This window comes from Primulina eburnea, chromosome 10 (assembly GCF_022965805.1).
Source record: "Primulina eburnea isolate SZY01 chromosome 10, ASM2296580v1, whole genome shotgun sequence".
NCBI lineage: Eukaryota > Viridiplantae > Streptophyta > Magnoliopsida > Lamiales > Gesneriaceae > Primulina > Primulina eburnea.
Genome location: NC_133110.1, coordinates 13,951,044 through 13,971,719, shown reverse-complemented (window position 1 = coordinate 13,971,719; position 20,676 = coordinate 13,951,044). Strand labels below are relative to the sequence as shown.

Below are 20,676 nucleotides of genomic sequence, written 5' to 3'. Positions count from 1 at the left end.
AACTGGAAAAGAGTCTTTTCCAGAACTTAAGATCATTCAAGAAGTTGAGTTGTAAAGCTGAGAGTTTCAATAGGCGAAGGGTAAGTCCTGTTGATGTGGGTGTGTACAACTGCTGTACTGTATTCGCCAAAGTCTTTTAGTGATACCTTCTGGAAATAGAAGAAGGGGAGACGTAGAAAATTCATCTTCGAACTTCCAGAAAGAAACCTTGTGCTATCTACTGCTTTTCTGCTTTATCATTTTTCACCCACTAACCAACAGATCGTTTTCCGCACATTATCTTGTGATCTGCTGGTCTTTGAACTTGAACAAGAATTGCTAATATCTCTAACAGGAATTTAGCACATCAAAAGAAGAATTTATTAAGTTTGTCGTTGAGATTATTCAACCCCCCCTTCTAAACTCAACCCGATCCTCAACAAATGGTATCAGAGCAGAGTTATTCTTGTTCTGAAAAATATTTAACAGACATGGCTCATTTCAGCAAAGTTCCAATGTTGATGCATAACCGTCGCTATTACTGCGACGGTTAGCTTGAACCGTCGCTATATAACGACGGTTTTATGAAAATCGTTGCTTATCAAATTAAGCGACGGATTATTTAAACTGTCGCTCTATAGCGACTGTTTCGATAAAACTCGTCGCCTTTAAAATTAAGCGACGGTTGATTGAAAACGATCGCTAACATAGCAACGGTAGAATACAAGACCGTCACACATGGGCGACGGTTTGTGGAATTGTCGCAATATTAGCGACGGTTGATGAAAAACCGTCGCTAATATAGCGACGGTTTTAATAAACCCGTCGCTATTATAGCGACGGGTGTTAGAAAATTGTCGCTAAATTTAATATGCGACGATTTTAATAAAAACCGTCCCTATATAGCGACGGTTTAGGAAACACCGTCGCTTAAATAGCAATGGATTTAATAAAATCGTCGCTACGCCTTCCGTTTTTTTGTAGTGAACCGCGCTATGAATGACAGTTGTAAGTTTATCCACTCTCAAATCCAAATCACGTTCTAATAACTTCACTACTCTATTCTTCAATTCTAAAGCCATCAATCTTTGTTCCTGAAGTAACAATCAATATCTCATCCAATAATCGGACATCATAAATCTTCAATGGCTTATAAAAAAACATGGTTTGAATCTCTTTCAGCCGATACAAGATCATTTTCCACGAACTTAAGAATCTCTTTATTCGTGTTTAATAGTAATTCTTGAACTTCCTTATCAAACCCATTAAAGTAAACATTGATCAACATCGAACTCAAGGCAGATTCTTGAGGCAGACCCCTGCCTAAACAAACCCCATCCAATTCAATGTTGACTATCTTACATTCAAACAACCTTTTTATCAAATCTAGAAATGCCTTATCTTCAATTTTCTCGCCCAGTATCAAAAACAACTTATCAATATGGCCAGAACTAAATAATTCACGATCAAATTTAACAATAAATCACCAACTTGGGTTCACCGCCGAATTATTTAAATACCAAATCGATGTGTGGCGGCCCAAGCTTGCTCGCTTGTCATAGCAAAAGGCAGCAAACCTAAAAACTTGTGCATAAACCATAAAACTTGTTTGAACTCTCTCCAAAGTAACTCTTTTATTACACATATATCTAAATAGAACATATTTTTAAATGTTAGTTTTCTAAATATATATATATATATATATATATATTAAACATTCAAAACAACACTCTATTTTCTCATTTTTTTCTATTATATTTTTATGTAAAAGAATTTCGACAATGAAAATATAAGCTATAAACTTTACACACATTATTGTAGTTCTTCGCAGTGAAATTTGATGGATCTGACTGCTATAATGGCAGAGTATTTTTGGGAACTTAAAAGCATGAAATATCACTATATCGGTAACTATATCTTTTTCATTATTTATAATATTATATTATTATTTTATATAATATAACAATTTTCAGTCACACCATAAATTCAACATGTGTTTTTCGATTCGATCACCGGTCCGGTTATGAAGGTGATCCGGTTATGTAAACATTGAAGTATACTTTTGTTTCCAACATCAGTCACAGAAAAATTATGTTTCAACGTTTACGGTTGTTCCGATTAAAAAAGCACGCAGTTTCCACACAGTTACGAAAATTGTGCTTCCCAGATGACTACAGGATATTGTTGCATGTCCCCTCCTCAGGTTCTCATTCAAGAAATATTCGTTATATAAGTATTCTATTCAACGTTTCCTTTCCTGTCGCCATTTATACACGGGTCTTGAAGTGGGACTAACCATTTCATCTTCACGCAGTTTGCGTTTCTTACCCCTTTTCTACACCAATGATGCATCAAAATGATTACCCTACAGCGAAACAAGGAAAAAATGAAGCGTATAACGTACTCTCTGAAATATTGATACCTGTAACTCTTTCTGCATAGACATATCCATGTATATTTTCTCTAGATCTTTTAACCGTTTTTTTCTAGCCTCTAGCTCTCGATATGAAGAATCTGTCTTCCTGCATGTTGACCGTGTTTCTATACACGATTAAACTAAACTCCTCAATCACAAATTCTAGTCTAACTTCCTCGATATAGAAGAGAAACAAAAGTAATATGAAGGCCTAAATCCAAGGAGAGACTGAAAAGAAATTCAGAAATCAACCAAAGAAAAACTCATCAAAAGGAAAAGGAGTTGTGCATGGCGGACAGATAACCAACCATTTGATTCGATAAAGTTATGTTCTACAAGAAACAGAAAAGTCATTTGGAATAAAACTAAATACCTAAAATCAAAGTAGAAAGATACAGCATAGAAAAGGAATAAATTTTTGGAAAATGCAGCAACGATTGCCAACAAGCAAGACTCTTTAGAGAATATGATAGATAGTAGTTTATAATACAAGAAACGTCAGTTGGGTTTAAATGCTCTAGCACTTGTGCATCAATTCGATTTCTTGAACCAAAGTTCGTCAAGTGGCAAGGATAAATGATGGAGAAAAGTATCATCCCCTAATTCCCATAAAATTTATACAAAGATACAACACTCACAATGACGGGATAGTATTGATCTCTGGGAAGAAATAGAAGCCCAGTAGAATGTCTAGACAAGACAAAAAGGACACACGGCCATAAATATTTATCTTTCACGCATAAATGGAATTATAATTAATTCACATAGCATTCGATTGATATTCCCATTTGGTATATATTTGTGACCAACAAAGTTTTTGAAGAGAAAACTCGAACAATAGTAGGGAATACCAAAGAAGTAGAAATTGAAAACTAAATTCAATAAGAAAAATAAGATATTATGACAAGGCGCCAAATATCACAATATTCAATCAACAAGTGAGGTATTGATAAATTAAAGGGGGTAAAGTATGGGTGGTGAAGAGACAAATGAAAGAGCTGTGAGGGCAGGCAGACTAAAGCAAATTATTTCTGATTGTCAAGGAAAATTTGTAGTCCACTTTGTTTTTGCAATATAGCTTATGGATTGACGGTAATGATATCATTTGGTACTCGGTAGGGATCGTAATTGTGTGGAGGCAAGTAGAAACAGGTTATCAACCTGGCAATCCAATTTCGTTGGAGGCAATTTATAAACGCCTGGACATCATTACTTGGAAAATTTGCGGAAAAATTAAAATTTTTCTTTTAAAATAATTAAAATTGCCTCCTTCATAAATGAACTTATAAATAAAGTTTGATGTTCAATGTGGCAGCGGAAGAATTAACATTTTTGAAATAACAGTAAAAAGTTTTTCTAACAATAATTAAAATGTTTGAGCCATCAATTAAAAATAAATACTGAACTGAGGTCCTCGGGTCCTACTACCGCCGACTCGAGCCTGCTCACTGGTCCCCGCCCTCGGCCCCGGCATCATCAGCACCTACAACAATCAAGTCTAGTGAGTCTAAAGACTCAACATGCATATATCGTAGATAACAAATAAATATAGTAAAATTTGCATGGGATAAAAATATCATGTCATGAGGCATATCGTAAAAGTGTCGTGTCATGATTAATTATAATATGTGCATCACTGAACTGAAAATATCATGGTAAAAATGTTTGCTCCTTGGAGCCTTGTACTGAAATAGCCTGTAATAATTTTCTTGGTGAGATTATGTTATACACAAGTGGCCCCTGCACTAAAACTGACCGGTAACTGGCGACCGGATAATAAAATGCTCCCATTACCGGTAACTGGCTACCGGATAAAATAGTAAACGTCTGATCAGACTGTAGCCACAGTATACTGGGTGAAACAAACTCAACTGACCGGTAACTGACCACCGGATTTTGCAATAATCCCATGGTAGTGTAATGGCCACAAGCAATATCGCATAATCACAAAAATGAACATTTTATATTTGCACGTAATATAATTAAATTGCACAATTAAATATCTTGTAATAATTTACTGCTTGGATTGGATCGCTCCCAGGCTCACTGCAACCTAAATATGTCATGAAAAATATGCAATAGATTTATGGGACCAAACTATGCAATAATATTCGAAAATGTGACAATTACACCGAACGACTTCGTATTTAATCACGACTCCGAACCAACCCGAGCCAACACTGAAACGTCATTTAGTCATGATTAAAATACGCTTAAAAATGATGAATGAATGCTCCTAAGATGATGCAAGTCAAAATCTAGGTGAATGGAGGCCAAAACAAGAAACGCTCTTTCGAGAGTCAATTTGGCACTTCGCACCGTAAATTCTCGCAGGACCTCAAAAATGATCCGAATAACGAACGGTCATAAACATGACCTTCTCAACTCAATGAGGCACTGTCCAGTCCAAGGCCATAGGCTAAAAGCCAACTGAGAACTCGAACGAGCCTCCGAACCGACACAGCAACTTGCTGTCCAAAAATACCGCAGCTGTACATGTGCTCTTCTTGTGTCGTTTTCGAGTCTGCCGGCCATTGGGGCTTGAACCACCAACCAGAGACCCTTACCAACATCCCAAGGAATGATTTGAACCATGGCTAAGGGTCCTAGGCTAGCCACACTTCGCATCACACCATAACTCGACCGAAGAATCCAACCGAGACACCCTTGTATGCGCAAGGTGTTTCTCTTTGTTTGCTGTCATGGATCGTTCCAGTGGCCATTTGATTGACCATGGCACGATCTAGACATCTTGGACTATGGTATGAACCGTGGCTAAGGGCCATAGGCCAACCAAGATCCACACCAATCCACCAAAAACTCGAAACACATGTACTGTACATATGCAGGGCAGAAATGGGGAAGGGCTGTTCTTGTTGTTTTATGTAAAAACCGATTAGCCATGGACCAAGCCACCAAAAGGGCAACTTATTCACGTCTTAGACATGCTAGGGAAGTGATCTAACCATGGCTATATGCCTTGTGGCAGCCCAGATCAGATCCATCCCCTTGACAGCCCACAACAGATTTTCAAAACACAAACAGGTGAGAAAGGAAGCTGCTGTCAAAATCGATTTTTAGCATGCATGGGACTTGTTTGAATGGACCATCACGGTCTTGACACACCCTACTATGTGTCTAGATGTCGCCTTGGGAGCCTGGGGTCGAACCAATACCTAAAATCCACAACACGAAGCAAACCATGAAGCTGCACAAGAAAACCGAAAAATCTGCATGTGATGATTTCTGAAAATTTCTTGAAACATTTCGGTTTTAGCATGAAAGTAATGATCATGAAATGTAAAAATAATGATAATATGACTTGATTGAGGATTCAAGGAAAAATATATGCATGTCTGGTTTCGTTTTGATAGAAAACGAACGAAACGACGACGACGCGGCGCGGAGGAGTGGAACGCTTTCTTCCCTTTCCTTTCCTTCTACTCGATTTCTTTCCCATTCTTTCTAGCTAAGACTCACAATTTTTACTCTGAAAAGTGCTCTGATTTTCGAGATTAGGGAGAGGGGAAAAGGTTAGGGGAGTGAGGGTAATGGGTGCAAAATATATGAGAGAAATCAAGACCAAGTATCCCCCTTTTTAAAAAATTTTGAATTTGGTTGATAGCAAATGGCTTGTTGGATGATTCTAGAATGGGGTGTCCGATTTCTTCGAGGCTAGGAATGGGTTAGGATAAGCTCTAATAATTAATTAAATGGTGCTCCAAAAATCATAGAATTATCCTACTAATTACATGCAAAGAAAGGGTCAAAAGGGTGATGAGTTGGCAAGGCAATCCACTATCAACTAGGGGCCGAAATTTATTAATAAAAATGAATGGGAAGTTGTTTTCTAGCTAGTAATTTATAATCCTTAAAAGCCTCACTAATCTTTAAATAAATTTATTGAATTAATCCCTTAATTAAGTAACTCAAATGAGCTTATTTTCTACTCACCTCAAGTTGCATAAATAATTCCCTAAATCTCCTTTTTAACTTAATTGAACTTACTTGCTAGCTAAAATAAATTCTGGAAATATTTTCTGGATCTTAAATTTTATTTCTAAACTCTACTCCAGTCCGACCTCAATGAAATAACTGAAAGAATAAAATTAAATTGCTGGCTAACATAATTAACTTCAAAGAAAAGCATTTAAATATTCATGAAATGAAGTCAATTTAATTTAAAATACTAGAATTATGCATGTCTTATACGTAGACTGATTACGGATTCTACAATCCTTCCCCCCTTAAAAGAAATTTCGTCCTCGAAATTAAAACTCACCGAATAACTCTGGGTAACGATCTCTCATCTCCGGCTCAGACTCCCATGTAGCTTCCTCCTCTGAATGGTTGAGCCATCTGACTTTGACTCGCTTAACCAGCTTGTTCCGAAGCTTCTTCTCCTGTCTGTCTAGGATCTACACTGGCCTCTCCTCATAAGATAGGTTCGGAGTAAGCTGCAACGGCTCGAAGTTTAGGACATGCGAAGGGTTCGCCATGTACTTCCTCAACATGGAGACGTGGAACACATTGTGTACTCCGGCCAGATTCGGCAGAAGAGCCACACGATAAGCTAGCATCCCAACTCTGTCGAGGATCTCAAATGGCCCAATGAATCTCGGACTCAGCTTCCCTTTCTTCCCAAATCTCATGACACCCTTCATAGGTGCCACCTTCACAAAAACATGATCGCCCACTGCAAACTCTAAATCTCTTCTTCGCTGATCGGCATAACTTTTCTGTCGAATCTGAGCAGTCCTCATCCTATCACGGATCTTGACTACTACATCTGCAGCCTGCTGAATAATCTCTGGGCCCAACTTTGCTCTCTCTCCTACTTCGTCCCAATGAACAGGAGATCTGTACTTGCGGCCATACAGTGCTTTGTACGGAGCCATACCAATAGAAGACTGGAAGCTGTTGTTATAGGTGAATTCTACCAATGGCAAGTTAGACTCCCAACTCCCAGAGAAATCAATGACGCAAGCACGGAGAAGATCCTCCAAAATCTGAATGACTCGCTCTGATTACCCTTCTGTCTGAGGGTGGAAAGTTGTGCTAAACAACAACTTCGTACCCATGGTCGAATGTAAACTCTTCCAAAAGGAGGAAGTGAATCTAGGATCTCTGTCAGATACGATCGAAACTGGAATACCATGAAGTCGGACTATCTCCCGGTTATACAACTCCGCATACTGAACCATGGTGAAAGTCGTCTGAATAGGCAAGAAGTGCGCTGATTTGGTAAGACGATCTACAATCACCCAAATAGCATTCGATCCCCTGGCTGACTTTGGCAATCCGGTCACAAAATCCATGGTAATGTTCTCCCACTTCCACTCGGAAATAGGAAGAGGCTTGAGCAAACCTGCTGGTCTCTGATGTTCCGCCTTCACTAACTGGCAAGTCAGACACTCAGATACAAATCGCCTGATGTCTTTCTTCATACCAGGTCACCAATACAACAACTGCAGATCTTTGTACATCTTCGTACTCCCAGGGTGAATAGAGTACGGGGACATGTGGGCCTCTGATAGAATATCTGCTCGGATAGAATCACTGCTAGGAACCCACATCCTGTCTCGGTATCTCACAATACCATCGGTGACTGTATACCAGACACTGCTCTTGGCTTCATCCCTCTGCTTCCACTTTGCCAATTGCTTATCTGCTGCCTGACCACTGCGAATGCGGTCCAAAAGGGAAGACTGAATGGTCAAGGTAGATAAACGGGGAACTCTACCTTGAGGATAAGTCTCAAGATCAAACCTCTGCATCTCAATCTGAAGAGGTCTCGAAACTGTCAAATGAGCCATCACTGCGACTTTTCTGCTCAATGCATCCGCAACTACATTAGCTTTGCCCGGGTGGTAGCTAATGTCACAGTCATAATCCTTCACAAGTTCCAACCAACGCCTCTGACGCATATTCAGCTCCTTCTGCGTAAAGAAATACTTGAGGCTCTTGTGGTCGGTAAAGATCTGACACTTCTCTCCTTACAGATAATGCCTCCAAATCTTCAGGGCAAAAACTACGGCAGCCAACTCAAGATCATAGGTAGGGTAGTTCTTCTCATGAGTCTTCAGCTGTCTAGAAGCATATGCTATCACCTTCCCATGCTGCATCAATATTGCGCCAAGACCGAGCTTCGAAGCATCGGTGTATAGGACAAACTCACCGGGCCCTGATGGCACGGCCAAAACTGGTGCTGAGGTAAGAGCTTGCTTCAAAGTATCGAAGCTCTTCTTGCACTCCTCGCTCCACACAAATTTCACATTCTTCTTTGTCAGTGTTGTGAGTGGAACTGCAATCAAAGAGAACCCTTTAATGAACTTCCGATAATATCCTGCTAAGCCAAGAAAACTGCGGATCTCTGATGCATTCTGTGGCACCACCCAATCTCTGACTGCTGTAACTTTCGCGGGATGTACCTCAATGCCACTGCTGGAAACAATGTGGCCTAAGAACGCCACCTTCTCTAACCAGAATTCGCATTTACTGAACTTTGCGAATAATTTGTGCTTCTGAAATGTCTGCAACACTGTGGTCAGATGCCTGCGGTGATCCTCCCGACTCTTGGAGTAGACAAGAATGTCATCTATGAACACTATCACAAACTGGTCGAGGTACGGCTGAAATACACGATTCATGAGATCCATGAAGATCGCTGGCGCATTCGTCAAACCGAACGGCATCACAAGGAACTCGTAGTGGCCATAACTAGTCCTAAAAGCTGTCTTCGAAACATCAGCATCTCTCACCCTCAACTGGTGATAACCGGAACGCAGATCTATCTTGGAGAAAATCGAAGCTCCCTGCAACTGGTCAAACAGATCCTCAATCCTTGGAAGTGGGTATTTATTCTTCACTGTAACCCTGTTCAACTTCCGATAATCAATACAAAGCCTCATCGTGCCATCTTTCTTCTTAACAAACAAAACTGGCGCGCCCCAAGGTGAGAAACTAGGGCGAAATGAACTCCTTGTCAAGAAGTTCCTGAATCTGCTTCTTAAGCTCTGTCATCTCTGTCGGTGCAGTCGGTACGGTGCCTTAGAGATCGGAGCCGTACCTGGCATAAGCTCAATGGAAAACTCCACCTCTCTCTCAAGTGGCATACCAGAGACGTCCTCAGGAAAAACGTCTAAGAAGTCTCTAACAATCGGAACATCTGAGGCTGACTGACTGGGCGCCTCGGGGACAGATACAAAGGTTTCTAGAAACGCCCGACATCCTCTATGCATGAGCTTCCTAGCCTGGACATAAGGAATAATACGTGGTAGAGGAAAGTACTTGTCTGGCTCAAATAATAACTGTGTCATTCCAGGCGGTCGGACTAGAACAGATCTCCGCTGGAAGTCAATCAAAACTCTGTTCCGCAGTAGCCAATCCATCCCTAGTATAATGTCAAACTCTGGCATCGGCAGTACGATCAGATCCGCATAAACAAGGTTTCCATGGAGCTCAAGATCTATGTCTCGGATCACATTGGTGGCTGCCATCTCCTCGCCAGACGGCAGTACTACGAAATAGGCTATATCTAGCCCAATGGTCTTAACATTGAGGAAATTAGCAAAGACCTCTGAAATGAATGAGTGAGTGGCCCCTGAATCTATCAAGGCCTTCGTAGATGAACCGGATATAAAAATTCTCCCTGAAAGATCGGAACTCTAAGTTGAACTCAATAGTTACAAAGACTAAACCTATAGACATGCAAAGGTTGAAGTTCTTCTAACTTAATTTTCCAAAAATATTACAAGATAGAACATGCAATCCTAACGCAATTCTATGTTAAAATTTTTTTTATCCCAAAACATTAAGTTCCAAATGCAGACTCAAAGCTTAAGGTACCTGTCATCAGCATAGTATCGGGGTTCGTCTCCGTCGCATGGAGAGCAAACACTCTGCATTGGGTAGGCAGGTTCCTCTGAGGGCACTGCATAAATAAGTGGTCTGGACTACCACACATATAACACTTTCATGAGCCGTACATACATGCTCCAGGATGGCGACGTGAGCACTTAGGACAGACTGGGCGCTCAGGAGCCCTCGGGGCTGGGCGTCCCCGCTGCTGCTGCTGCTGGCCTCTGCTTCTAGGCGGCCCGTGAAAAGGCCTCTTGTTCTGCTGCTGATGCAGCTAAGGAAGAGGGCGGTGCGGTACCTGGACTGGTCGCTTTCCCAAGCGATCTCTCTCGATATCGCGCTGATCCTGCTCTGCGGCTAGGGCTTTGGAGACAGCGACCTCATAAGAAGTAGGGTCAGACACCCTAACATCACGGCGCAAGATCGGCCGTAGACCCACCAGAAAATGCATCATCTTTGCTCTAGCATCATTTGCGATCAGGGGTACAAAATGACAACCCCTCTCGAACTTACGGATGAACTCCGTAACAGTCATATCTCCTTGCCTCAAGCTCATAAACTCAGTGGTCAAACTGGTGCGCACTTCCTCAGCAAATTATTTGGAGTAGAAAACCTCCGTGAAGCGTACCCATGTCAGTGTAGCCAAGGTCAGGGCTACGGAGGCTCCTTACCACCATAAGCGGGCATCTCCACAGAATAGATAGGTGGCACATCGGACTCTGTCTGCATCTCCCAGCTCCATAAACTCGAAGATGACCTCGAGGGATTTGATCCATCCCTCGGCAATCATGGGGTCAGACGTCCCAGAAAACTCCTTCGGGAGCATCTTCATAAACCTCTCATAAACAGCCTCGGGCCCTATCGGCCTGGCTGCTGCTGCGGCTGAGACTGCGGCAACGGCATTGTTCCTCGTAAACTGTGCAAAGAACTACGTCATCCCAGCTAGCATCTGGGCATTCATGTCAGGTGGAGGTGGAGGTGGAGGTGGAGGAGGGGGAGGGGGAGGAGGTGCCTGCCTCTCTTGTCTCAGATCATCACCGTCCTCGCGACGCTGCTCGCCACCACCTCTCGGGCGTCCGACTTGACGTCTAGGAGGCATACTGTTCCAAACATAACCCATACATAACTAACATGGATAATTCCATAATTTATTTTAAATGAACACTGAAATATTGAAAATCTGATCGAAACTATTTCATGGAAGCATGCTGTCAAAATAATTCATGCTTTAAATAAAATGCGTAAATGTAAACTTACAGACCGAAGACGTGACTTCATGAGCTTCTCATGGTCAGTAGTAGTACAACCCTATACAGAACCACCGCTCTGATACCATCTATAAAGGCCTGGACATCCTTACTTGGAAAATTTGCGGAAAAATTAAAATTTTTCTTTTAAAATAATTAAAATTGCCTCCTTCATAAATTAACTTATAAATAAAGTTTGATGTTCAATGTGGCAGCGGAAGAATTAACATTTTTGAAATAACAGTAACAAATTTTTCTAACAATAATTAAAATGCTTGAGCCATCAATTAAAAATAAATGCTGAACTGAGGTCCTCGGGTCCTACTACCGCCGACTCGAGCCTGGTCACTGGTCCCCGCCCTCGACCCAGGCATCATCAGCACCTACAACAATCAAGTCTAGTGAGTCTAAAGACTCAACATGCATATATCGTAGATAACAAATAAATATAGTAAAATTTTCATGCGATAAAAATATCATGTCATGAGGCATATCGTAAAAGTGTCGTGTCATGATTAATTATAATACGTGCATCACTGAACTGAAAATATCATGATAAAAATGTTTGTTCCTTGGAGCCTTGTACTGAAATAGCCTGTAATAATTTTCTTGGTGAGATTATGGTATACGCAAGTGGCCCCTGCACTAAAACTGACCGGTAACAGGCGACCGGATAATAAAATGCTCCCATGACCGGTAACTGGCGATCAGATAAAATAGTAAACGTCTGATCAGACTGTAGCCGCAGTATACTGGGAGAAACAAACTCAACTGACCGGTAACTGGCGACCGGATTTAGCAATAATCCCATGGTAGTGTAATGGCCACAAGAAATATCGCATAATCTCAAAAATGAACATTTTATATTTGCACGTAATATAATTAAATGGCACAATTAAATATCCTGTAATAATTTACTGCTTGGATTGGATCGCTCCCAAGCTCGCTGCAACCTAAATATGTCATGAAAAATATGAAATAGATTTATGGGACCAAACTATGCAATAATATTCGAAAATGTGACAATTACACCGAACGACTTCGTATTTAATCACGACTCCGAACCAACCCGAGCCAACACTGAAACGTCATTTAGTCATGATTAAAATACGCTTAAAAATGATGAATGAATGCTCCTAAGATGATGCAAGTCGAAATCTAGGTGAATGGAGGCCAAAACAAGAAACGGTCTTTCGAGAGTCAATTTGGCACATCGCACCGTAAATTCTCGCAGGACCTCAAAAATGATCCGAATGACGAACGGTCAAAAACATGACCTTCTCAACTCAATGAGGCACTGTCCAGTCCAAGGCCATAGGATAAAAGCCAACCGAGAACTCGAACGAGCCTCCGAACCAACACAGCAACTTGCTGTCAAAAAATACAGCAGCTGTACGTGTGCTCTTCTTGTGTCGTTTTCAAGTCTGCCGGCCATTGGGGCTTGAACCACTGACCAGAGACCCTTACCAACATCCCAAGGAATGATTTGAACCATGGCTAAGGGCCCTAGGCCATCCACACTTCGCATCCCACCATAACTCGACCGAAGAATCCAACCGAGAACACCCTTGTATGCGCAAGGTGTTTCTCTTTGTTTGCTGTCATGGATCGTTCCAGTGGCCATTTGATTGACCATGGAACGATCTAGACATCTTGGAGTATTGTATGAACCGTGGCTAAGTGCCATAGGCCAACCAAGATCCACACCAATCCACCAAAAACTCGAAACACATGTGCTGCATATGCAGGGCCGAAATGGGGAAGGGCTGTTATTGTTGTTTTATGTAAAAACCGATTAGCCATGGACCAAGCCACCAAAAGGGCAACTTAGTCACGTCTTAGACATGCTAGGGAAGAGATATAACAATGGCCATATGCCTTGTGGCAGCCTAGATCAGATCCATCGCCTTGACAGCCCACAACAGATTTTCGAAACACAAACAGGCGAGAAAGGAAGCTACTGTCAAAATCGATTTTTAGCATGCATGGGACTTGTTTGAATGGACCATCAGGGTCTTGACACACCCTAGTATGTGTCTAGAGGACGCCTTGGGAGCCTGGGGTAGAACCAATACCTGAAATCCACAACACAAAGCAAACCATGAAGCTGCACAAGAAAACCGAAAAATCTGCATGTGATGATTTCTGAAACTTTCTTGAAACATTTCGGTTTTAGCATGAAAGTAATGATCACGAAATGTAAAAATAATGATAATATGACTTGATTGAGGAGTCAAGGAAAAATATATGCATGCCTGGTTTTGTTTTGAAAGAAAACGAACGAAACGACGACGACGCGGCGCGGAGGAGTGGAACGCTTTCTTTCCTTTCCTTTCCTTCTACTCGATTTCTTTCCCTTTCTTTCTAGCTAAGACTCACGATTTTTACTCTGAAAAGTGCTCTGATTTTCGAGATTAGCTAAGACCAAGTCTCCCTTTTTTTTAAAATTTTGAATTTGGTTGATAGAAAATGGCTTGTTGGATGATTCTAGAATGGGGTGGCCGATTTCTTCAAGGCTAGGAATGAGTTAGGATAAGCTCTAATAATTAATTAAATGGTGCTCCCAAAATCATAGAATTATCCTACTAATTACATGCAAAGAAAGGGTGGTCAAAAGGGTGATGAGTTGGCAAGGCAATCCACTATCAACTAGGGGCCGAAATTTATTAATAAAAATGAATGGGAAGTTGTTTTCTAGCTAGTAATTTATAATCCTTAAAACCCTCACTAATCCTTAAATAAATTTATTGAATTAATCCCTTAATTAAGTAACTCAAATGAGCTTATTTTCTACTCACCTCAAGTTGCATAAATAATTCCCTAAATCTTCTTTTTAACTTAATTGAACTTACTTGCTAGCTAAAATAAATTCTGGAAATATTTCCTGGATCTTAAATTTTATTTCTAAACTCCACTCTAGTCCGGCCTCACTGAAATAAGTGAAAGAATAAAATTAAACTGCTGGCTAACATAATTAACTTCAAAGAAAAGCATTTAAATATACATGCAATGAAGTCAATTTAATTTAAAATACTAGAATTATGCATGGCTTATACGTAGACTGATTACGGGTTCTACACAATTGACTAAAAAAAATAGCTTTCAGTACTTCAAAATAACTTTAAGCAAGTCTTTAAAAGCTGATGGGTTCCCTTGTTCTGAAACGTTTTTGCGTACTTCTCTTGCCTCCTCCCTAGAAAGAGAATCAACAGCTAGCCTGTAATGCCCGAATTTTGAAAATGTGATAGTAGTTGTGATGGTTATGTCCTTACGTTATGGTATGAATGGTAATGAATGTTATTGAATGGAATAGATAATTGATGGGAAGAATCAAATGTTGAATTTGAGCTAAATAGGTGATGGAAGTGCAGAAACGGTATGAAAAATATGGCAGTAGTTGTGGTTTTTAGCATAATGTTTTGTATATTGATCCAATTGATGTGAGGCCACTTCCATTAGAAAGATATGACATAAGGCTATAACTTTCCAGTTTTGCGTTTTGGTCAAATCATTAGGGAAGACGAGCCAAAAGCGCCCCGAAGTGTGTCGTGCGTATCTTCGTTCCTATAATGACACATGTTGGGAGATTTAGCATAACTTTTTACTCAGAACTCCAAATGATCTGAAATTTTGAGGGGTTAAAGAAAAGACATAGATCTACAACTTTGTAGTTTACCACTTTTGCAAATTCCGAAGTTAAAAAGGTGTTTTGGACAGAATACGGCGCGCCCCTGCGCCAGAATTCGCGCAATAGCGCGCCCGGGCAGTATGGTGCGCGCCCCAGCACCAGATCTCGCGCGATGGCGCGCCCAGTACTGATTTTGTTGTTGTTTGGGGGCAGAATGGAGCACGCGGCAGCGCCAAATCTTGCGCTATGGCGCCCAACAACAATAATAAAAACGTGTTTTGGTGTTTGGGAAGACATAAAATAGAATGGTATCATATTTTTCCTCATTTTCCTTCTCCTTCTCTTCTCTCTATCGGTTTGGAAGCTAGGGTTCTCTTCTTCCTTTTTATTTTCTAATTTATTCTTCAATCTATGGGAGATTTGTTCAAGGAAATTATGAAATGAAGTTAGATTTGTGATCCTCTCTCCAAGATCTTCAAGATGGTGTAAGTATGTTATATTTTATTCAAGTTTGGAAATGAGATGAAGTTTAGAATTGATATTTGTGTTGATATTTGAGATGTTGGAGATGTTGAGATTGTATTGGTTTGAATTTAAAATGGAATTGAAGACAATGGCAAAGTAAAGGAGCTAACTCTTTAGGACACATGCCATGTGTTTGATAGAATGATTCAATGAATGTTTTTATGGCATATTAAGGTTAAGAAATTTATGGATCTTGATTCGAAGCGATATGGAACTAATTATGAATTTTGAACAGAAATTACTCTGTTTTGATAGATGATCAGAGTTATTGAATTATAGTAGAATCCAGAGGTTCAAGACTTCTCACCTACGCATTTCGATCTTCTTTTGGTAATAATTGAAAGGTATGTTACGGTCGATAACATACAAGGTAAAAGTATCATTTTTATTTTAAATTGAAAACTCTTTGGCTTGATGAACTATTGGTGATTTGATGATGATTGTTGTATTGAGATGAGTTGATTATGATATCGAGATGATGATATTGATTTGCATCATGACATTGCATATTGAGCCACTTGTTGATTCAGATTTGATATGGCGGAGGTTGCCTTGATTTATTGATTTGTTGGACGTATGGGGCTATAGTTGAGTTGGCATAGTGTATGCGGAGGTCGCTGCTATGGCCTGAACACTCTCTATAGGCGCACCATAGTCTTGGGATTGTAGAACACAGCAACCCACCTCGAGCGGATGAGTCGGTGGATATTGCTGGGAGATTCTCTATCCTTGGGTACCCTATGACCAGATGATTCACTTGATCTTGAGATTTATTGATAGCCCACAGCTTCTGATCATGCATTGCATTATATTGCATCTTTATGAATTCATATGAAATATTTGAAATTTTAATTCTCATATGTTATTGATTGTATCATACTGGGTTTATACTCACCGGCGTGTCCGGTACCTCTTGTTTTCATGTGCTTGACGGTAGGTGAGGCGAGGCTTGGGATGCCAGAGTCAAGCTCCAGGCGAGGAGATGCGAGTTAGAGTGGGATTCTCGGGTCTTAGGAGCTATTTTTTGATGTTTGGATTATTCTGGTTCACTACTTTGGTTTGACATGTTGAAAATTATATTTCAAACATTTGTGACCTTTAAATTATTTTGACGTTGTTTATGTGGATTGTGAACCAGAAATTATGCATTTACTAAATCGTTTGGTTTGATACATTTAAAATTATTAATATTAGATATCGGACTCGGGGCCCCACATAGCCAACATACTTCATGAAACACAAAAATATCTACTAAGCTCAAAATGCTATACTACTGAGCAATATTTGCCATGCACCATTTTATGCATTAATACTTTGTGTTACCAGTACATTACCACCAAATCACTGTCTTGGACGAAAAAAAATCTGTCATTTGCAGACACACAAGTGTAAACATGGAATTCAAGTGATTCAAACAGAAGTTCTAGAGAAGACAGTCTCATTGCCCCTTGGTCATTGAACTTTTGAAATTGGCCTTCGGATAGTTTTATCTTAATTGCCTAGATTACATATTAGACGTTCTTTCTAAAGCAGAAGGGAATAAAATGACTTTGAAGAAATAAATTAATTGAGCTATCAGAAGCGACCATATCTAATAATGAGAAAAGAATAAACTTTGGTGGTGACATAACTGTTATAACATGAAATTGACTACTATAAAAAATGGGTATGAAAACTATCAAGAATCAGCAGAAAAAGGGCTTGATCACTCACCTGTTGCCGGCATAATAAACATGTTTGGATGATGACTGATTGTCAAGAGAATGCAGCATACCATTAAGTCTTTCAATTTTCTGCATCCAAAAAGTTAAATTTCAAAATAAAGAACCTGCATGACAGCTATCTCGAGAATCTGAGACCCAAAAAACCAGAAACTCTAAAATAAAACCTTTTTTCAGTTTGAAGCTTCTGCAAAATATATCCAATGTCTTGGGTCTTCATCAACATCAGCTCTTCGTTAGTGTATTTATTAGCCTGGCTCCTTTACAAAATCCACATTCAACAGCTAATATTCAAATTACACTCAAATAAATATCCTCAAAAGAGAACAGATAACCTCATAAAAATAAAATTTTCCAGCTTACTCAGATTTATGGACTCCGCCGACAGTTTTTGTTTTAATCATCTTGAAGTAAAATTCATCTGGGTTCCTCAATGCTGCTTTTTCCTTAAGTTTCTGTTATAAACACAGAATCGACTTACCATAAAATAAGAACTCGCCAAATTTCGTTCATAAAATGCTACCAAAACCAACAAGACGCAGGGTAGTAGAAATTACCAGTAAAGTCTGCTCCTTCTGGTGATAGGCTCCTGCACGAATGAGATAATCTTTATGTTTTTCGAGCAGCCCAAATTTCCTTCTCAAATGCCTGGTACACACAACAAATCATCAATTGAGTAAACCGGAAATATACGTCAAAATATTTCAAAACGTGCAATAAAGAAATTAATGGCCCCAAAAAATAATCACACTTACGGCTGAGCGCGCTCCTTGGGGGCTTTTCTTGGAATAGCATTCCTTAAAGACGACATCTTTATGCTAGCAAAAAAAATTCACAGAACTTTAAAATCAATTTAGGCACTTCATAAAGGCAAAAACCACTACAGAAAACATAAAGGGCTAACAAAAATCTTGAGTTGAAATAATTTAACCGTGAAACAGCGAAGATTATCGGTACAGAAAAAAAACAACGGATTTCTTTAGTATTTACACAAAATAATTATTAAGCACGGAAGACTCGCCTGTGGAAAGTGGTGAAGGCTTAGGGTTTAAAGGAGACACCAATGCAGAGTATCTTGATTTGATGAAAATTATTTTATATTGTGGCAAAAAAATTATTCTAAATTAACTAAAATTCAATCATGCAAGTTGGCTTCCGGATTGAGTGCAAAAACTTATGTGAGATGATATCACGAATCGTGTTTTTGAGATGGATATCTTATTTGGATCTTCCATGAAAAATATTACTTTTTATGCTAAGAGTATTATTTTTTATTGTTAATATCGGTAGGGTTGACCTGTCTCACAGATAAAGATTCGTGAGACCGTCTCACAAGAGACCTACTCCTGATTGAGTATACAAATACACACACAACACACAAAATTATGATATCACAGAAATAAAAAAAACAAAATCTTGATATTATATTAAAAAATTTAGAAATAATTTTTATATGATTTTCTTATAATTAACTAGAATAATTACTTAAATATAATAGTATTTTATTATTTCAAATTTATGAAATTTTTAGAGATGATATCATATTTTAAAAGATTAATTTGGTTTATAAACAGAAAGAAATATTTATTAGCATATTATAATTATAGACGAACCACAAATTTTATAAAAATAGGCTTTGGCGATATATTTTATTAAACAAAATAAATATTTTATCATTTGTTTGAGCTGATTTTTGTTACATAAAAATTAGATAATGACATTAAATTTAATTACTTCAGGTCTCTTAATGTTTAATAATACTAATATCATTGTGCATGCAATTATTTTATTAGACTTTCATTAATTTTTAGATTAAACAATGAAGATTGATATTGAAAATATTAATGATTCTTTTGTTATAGTTTGGAATTATTATTTAGATAATGAAAAGCGTAAGGCGACGGTTTTAACGACGGTTTCGCGATCCGTCACGGAGGCTGCGTCGCATTCTAGAAGCGACAGTTTTTCAACTCTGTCGCTTATAGCGACGATTTTAAGAAACCGTCGTTAATATTAAGCGACGGTTTATACAAAATCGTCTTTAATATTAGCGACGGTTTTAAAAACCCGTCGCTATAATTAGCGACGGTTTCGTACAATCCGTCGCTATATTTATCGGCGGTTGTTTAAAAAGTTTAAGAAGCGGCGGTGTTTATCAATAAAATCCATAAAAAATAACTACTACGCAAAAATTAAAATTATGTATTAAATGTTATGTAAAAAAAAAACTTTAAAACCTGATTTGCGCGAAGATATGCAGCTTCACGTAACGCTGGAAGATAGCACCGACGAGGAAATCTACGAAATAAATAGGAAAAAATGTTAGTACAAAATAAAAAAATCGAAACTTTGAAAAATTTGATAGAGTTTCGCTACTACCTGAGATAGATGAAAAATCGTTCAAGGTAATGTTCGCGAACCTCAGTATATATAGAATCCTAGCGACGGTTTTTGCCCAAACGGTCGCTATATAGCGACGAGTTTTTCGAAAATCGTCGCTATAAAGCGACGGTTTGGCATATACCGTCGCCGAACTAGATCAGCGACGGTTTGTTTATAACCGTCGCGGATCTAGATGGACGACGGTTGATGCATAACCGTCGCTATTATTGCGACGGTTATCATAGCGACGGTTTTATGAAAACTGTTGCTTATCAAATTAAGCGACTAATTTGATAAAACAAATCGTCTTTAAAATTAAGCGACGGTTGATTAAAAACGGTCGCTAACGTAGCGACGGTAGAATACTAGACCGTCGTACATGAGCGACGGTTTGTGGAATTGTCGCAATATTAGCGACGGTTGATATCGCTATTATAGCGACGGGTGTTAGTAAATTGTCGCTAAATTTAATAGGCGACAATTTTAATAAAATCCATCTCTATATAATGACGATTTAGGAAAAACTGTCTCTATAATAGCAACGATTTTATTAAAACCGTCGCTACGCCTTTCGTTTTTTTGTAGTGAACCACGCTATGAATGACAGTTGTAACTTTATCCACTCTCAAATCCAAATCACGTTCAACTTCACTACTCTATTCTCCAATTCTAAAGCCATCAATCTTTGTTCCTGAAGTAACAATCAATATCTCATCCAATAATAGGACAACATAAATCTTCAATGGCTTATAAAAAAACATGGTCTGAATCTCTTTCAGCCGATACAAGATCATATTCCACGAACTTAGGAATCTCTTAATTCGTGTTTAATAGTAATTCTTGAATGTGCATATCAAACCCATTAAAGTAAACATTGATCAACATCAAACTCAAGGCAGACTCTTGAGGCAGACCCCT

General features: G+C 39.1%; 1 protein-coding gene and 1 long non-coding RNA gene across 2 annotated transcripts; one reads left to right on the top strand and one right to left on the bottom strand.

Moving 5' to 3' along the window:
* Positions 1-2,221: 2,221 nt before the first annotated feature.
* Positions 2,222-18,187, bottom strand: LOC140803133 (probable U3 small nucleolar RNA-associated protein 11). The gene is made up of 8 exons (XM_073158824.1): positions 18,132-18,187; positions 17,934-18,024; positions 17,740-17,831; positions 17,531-17,636; positions 17,369-17,448; positions 14,612-14,695; positions 2,402-2,501; positions 2,222-2,314 (listed from the first exon to the last, which is right to left on the bottom strand). The coding sequence occupies exons 1-8, from the start codon at positions 18,185-18,187 to the stop codon at positions 2,222-2,224; spliced, it is 702 nt and encodes a 233-aa protein (XP_073014925.1).
* On the top strand, positions 15,452-16,672 carry LOC140803862 (uncharacterized). Its single transcript, XR_012111957.1, has 3 exons — positions 15,452-15,615; positions 15,911-15,999; positions 16,593-16,672. It is a non-coding gene; the product is annotated as an uncharacterized lncRNA (long non-coding RNA).
* Positions 18,188-20,676: the final 2,489 nt, after the last annotated feature.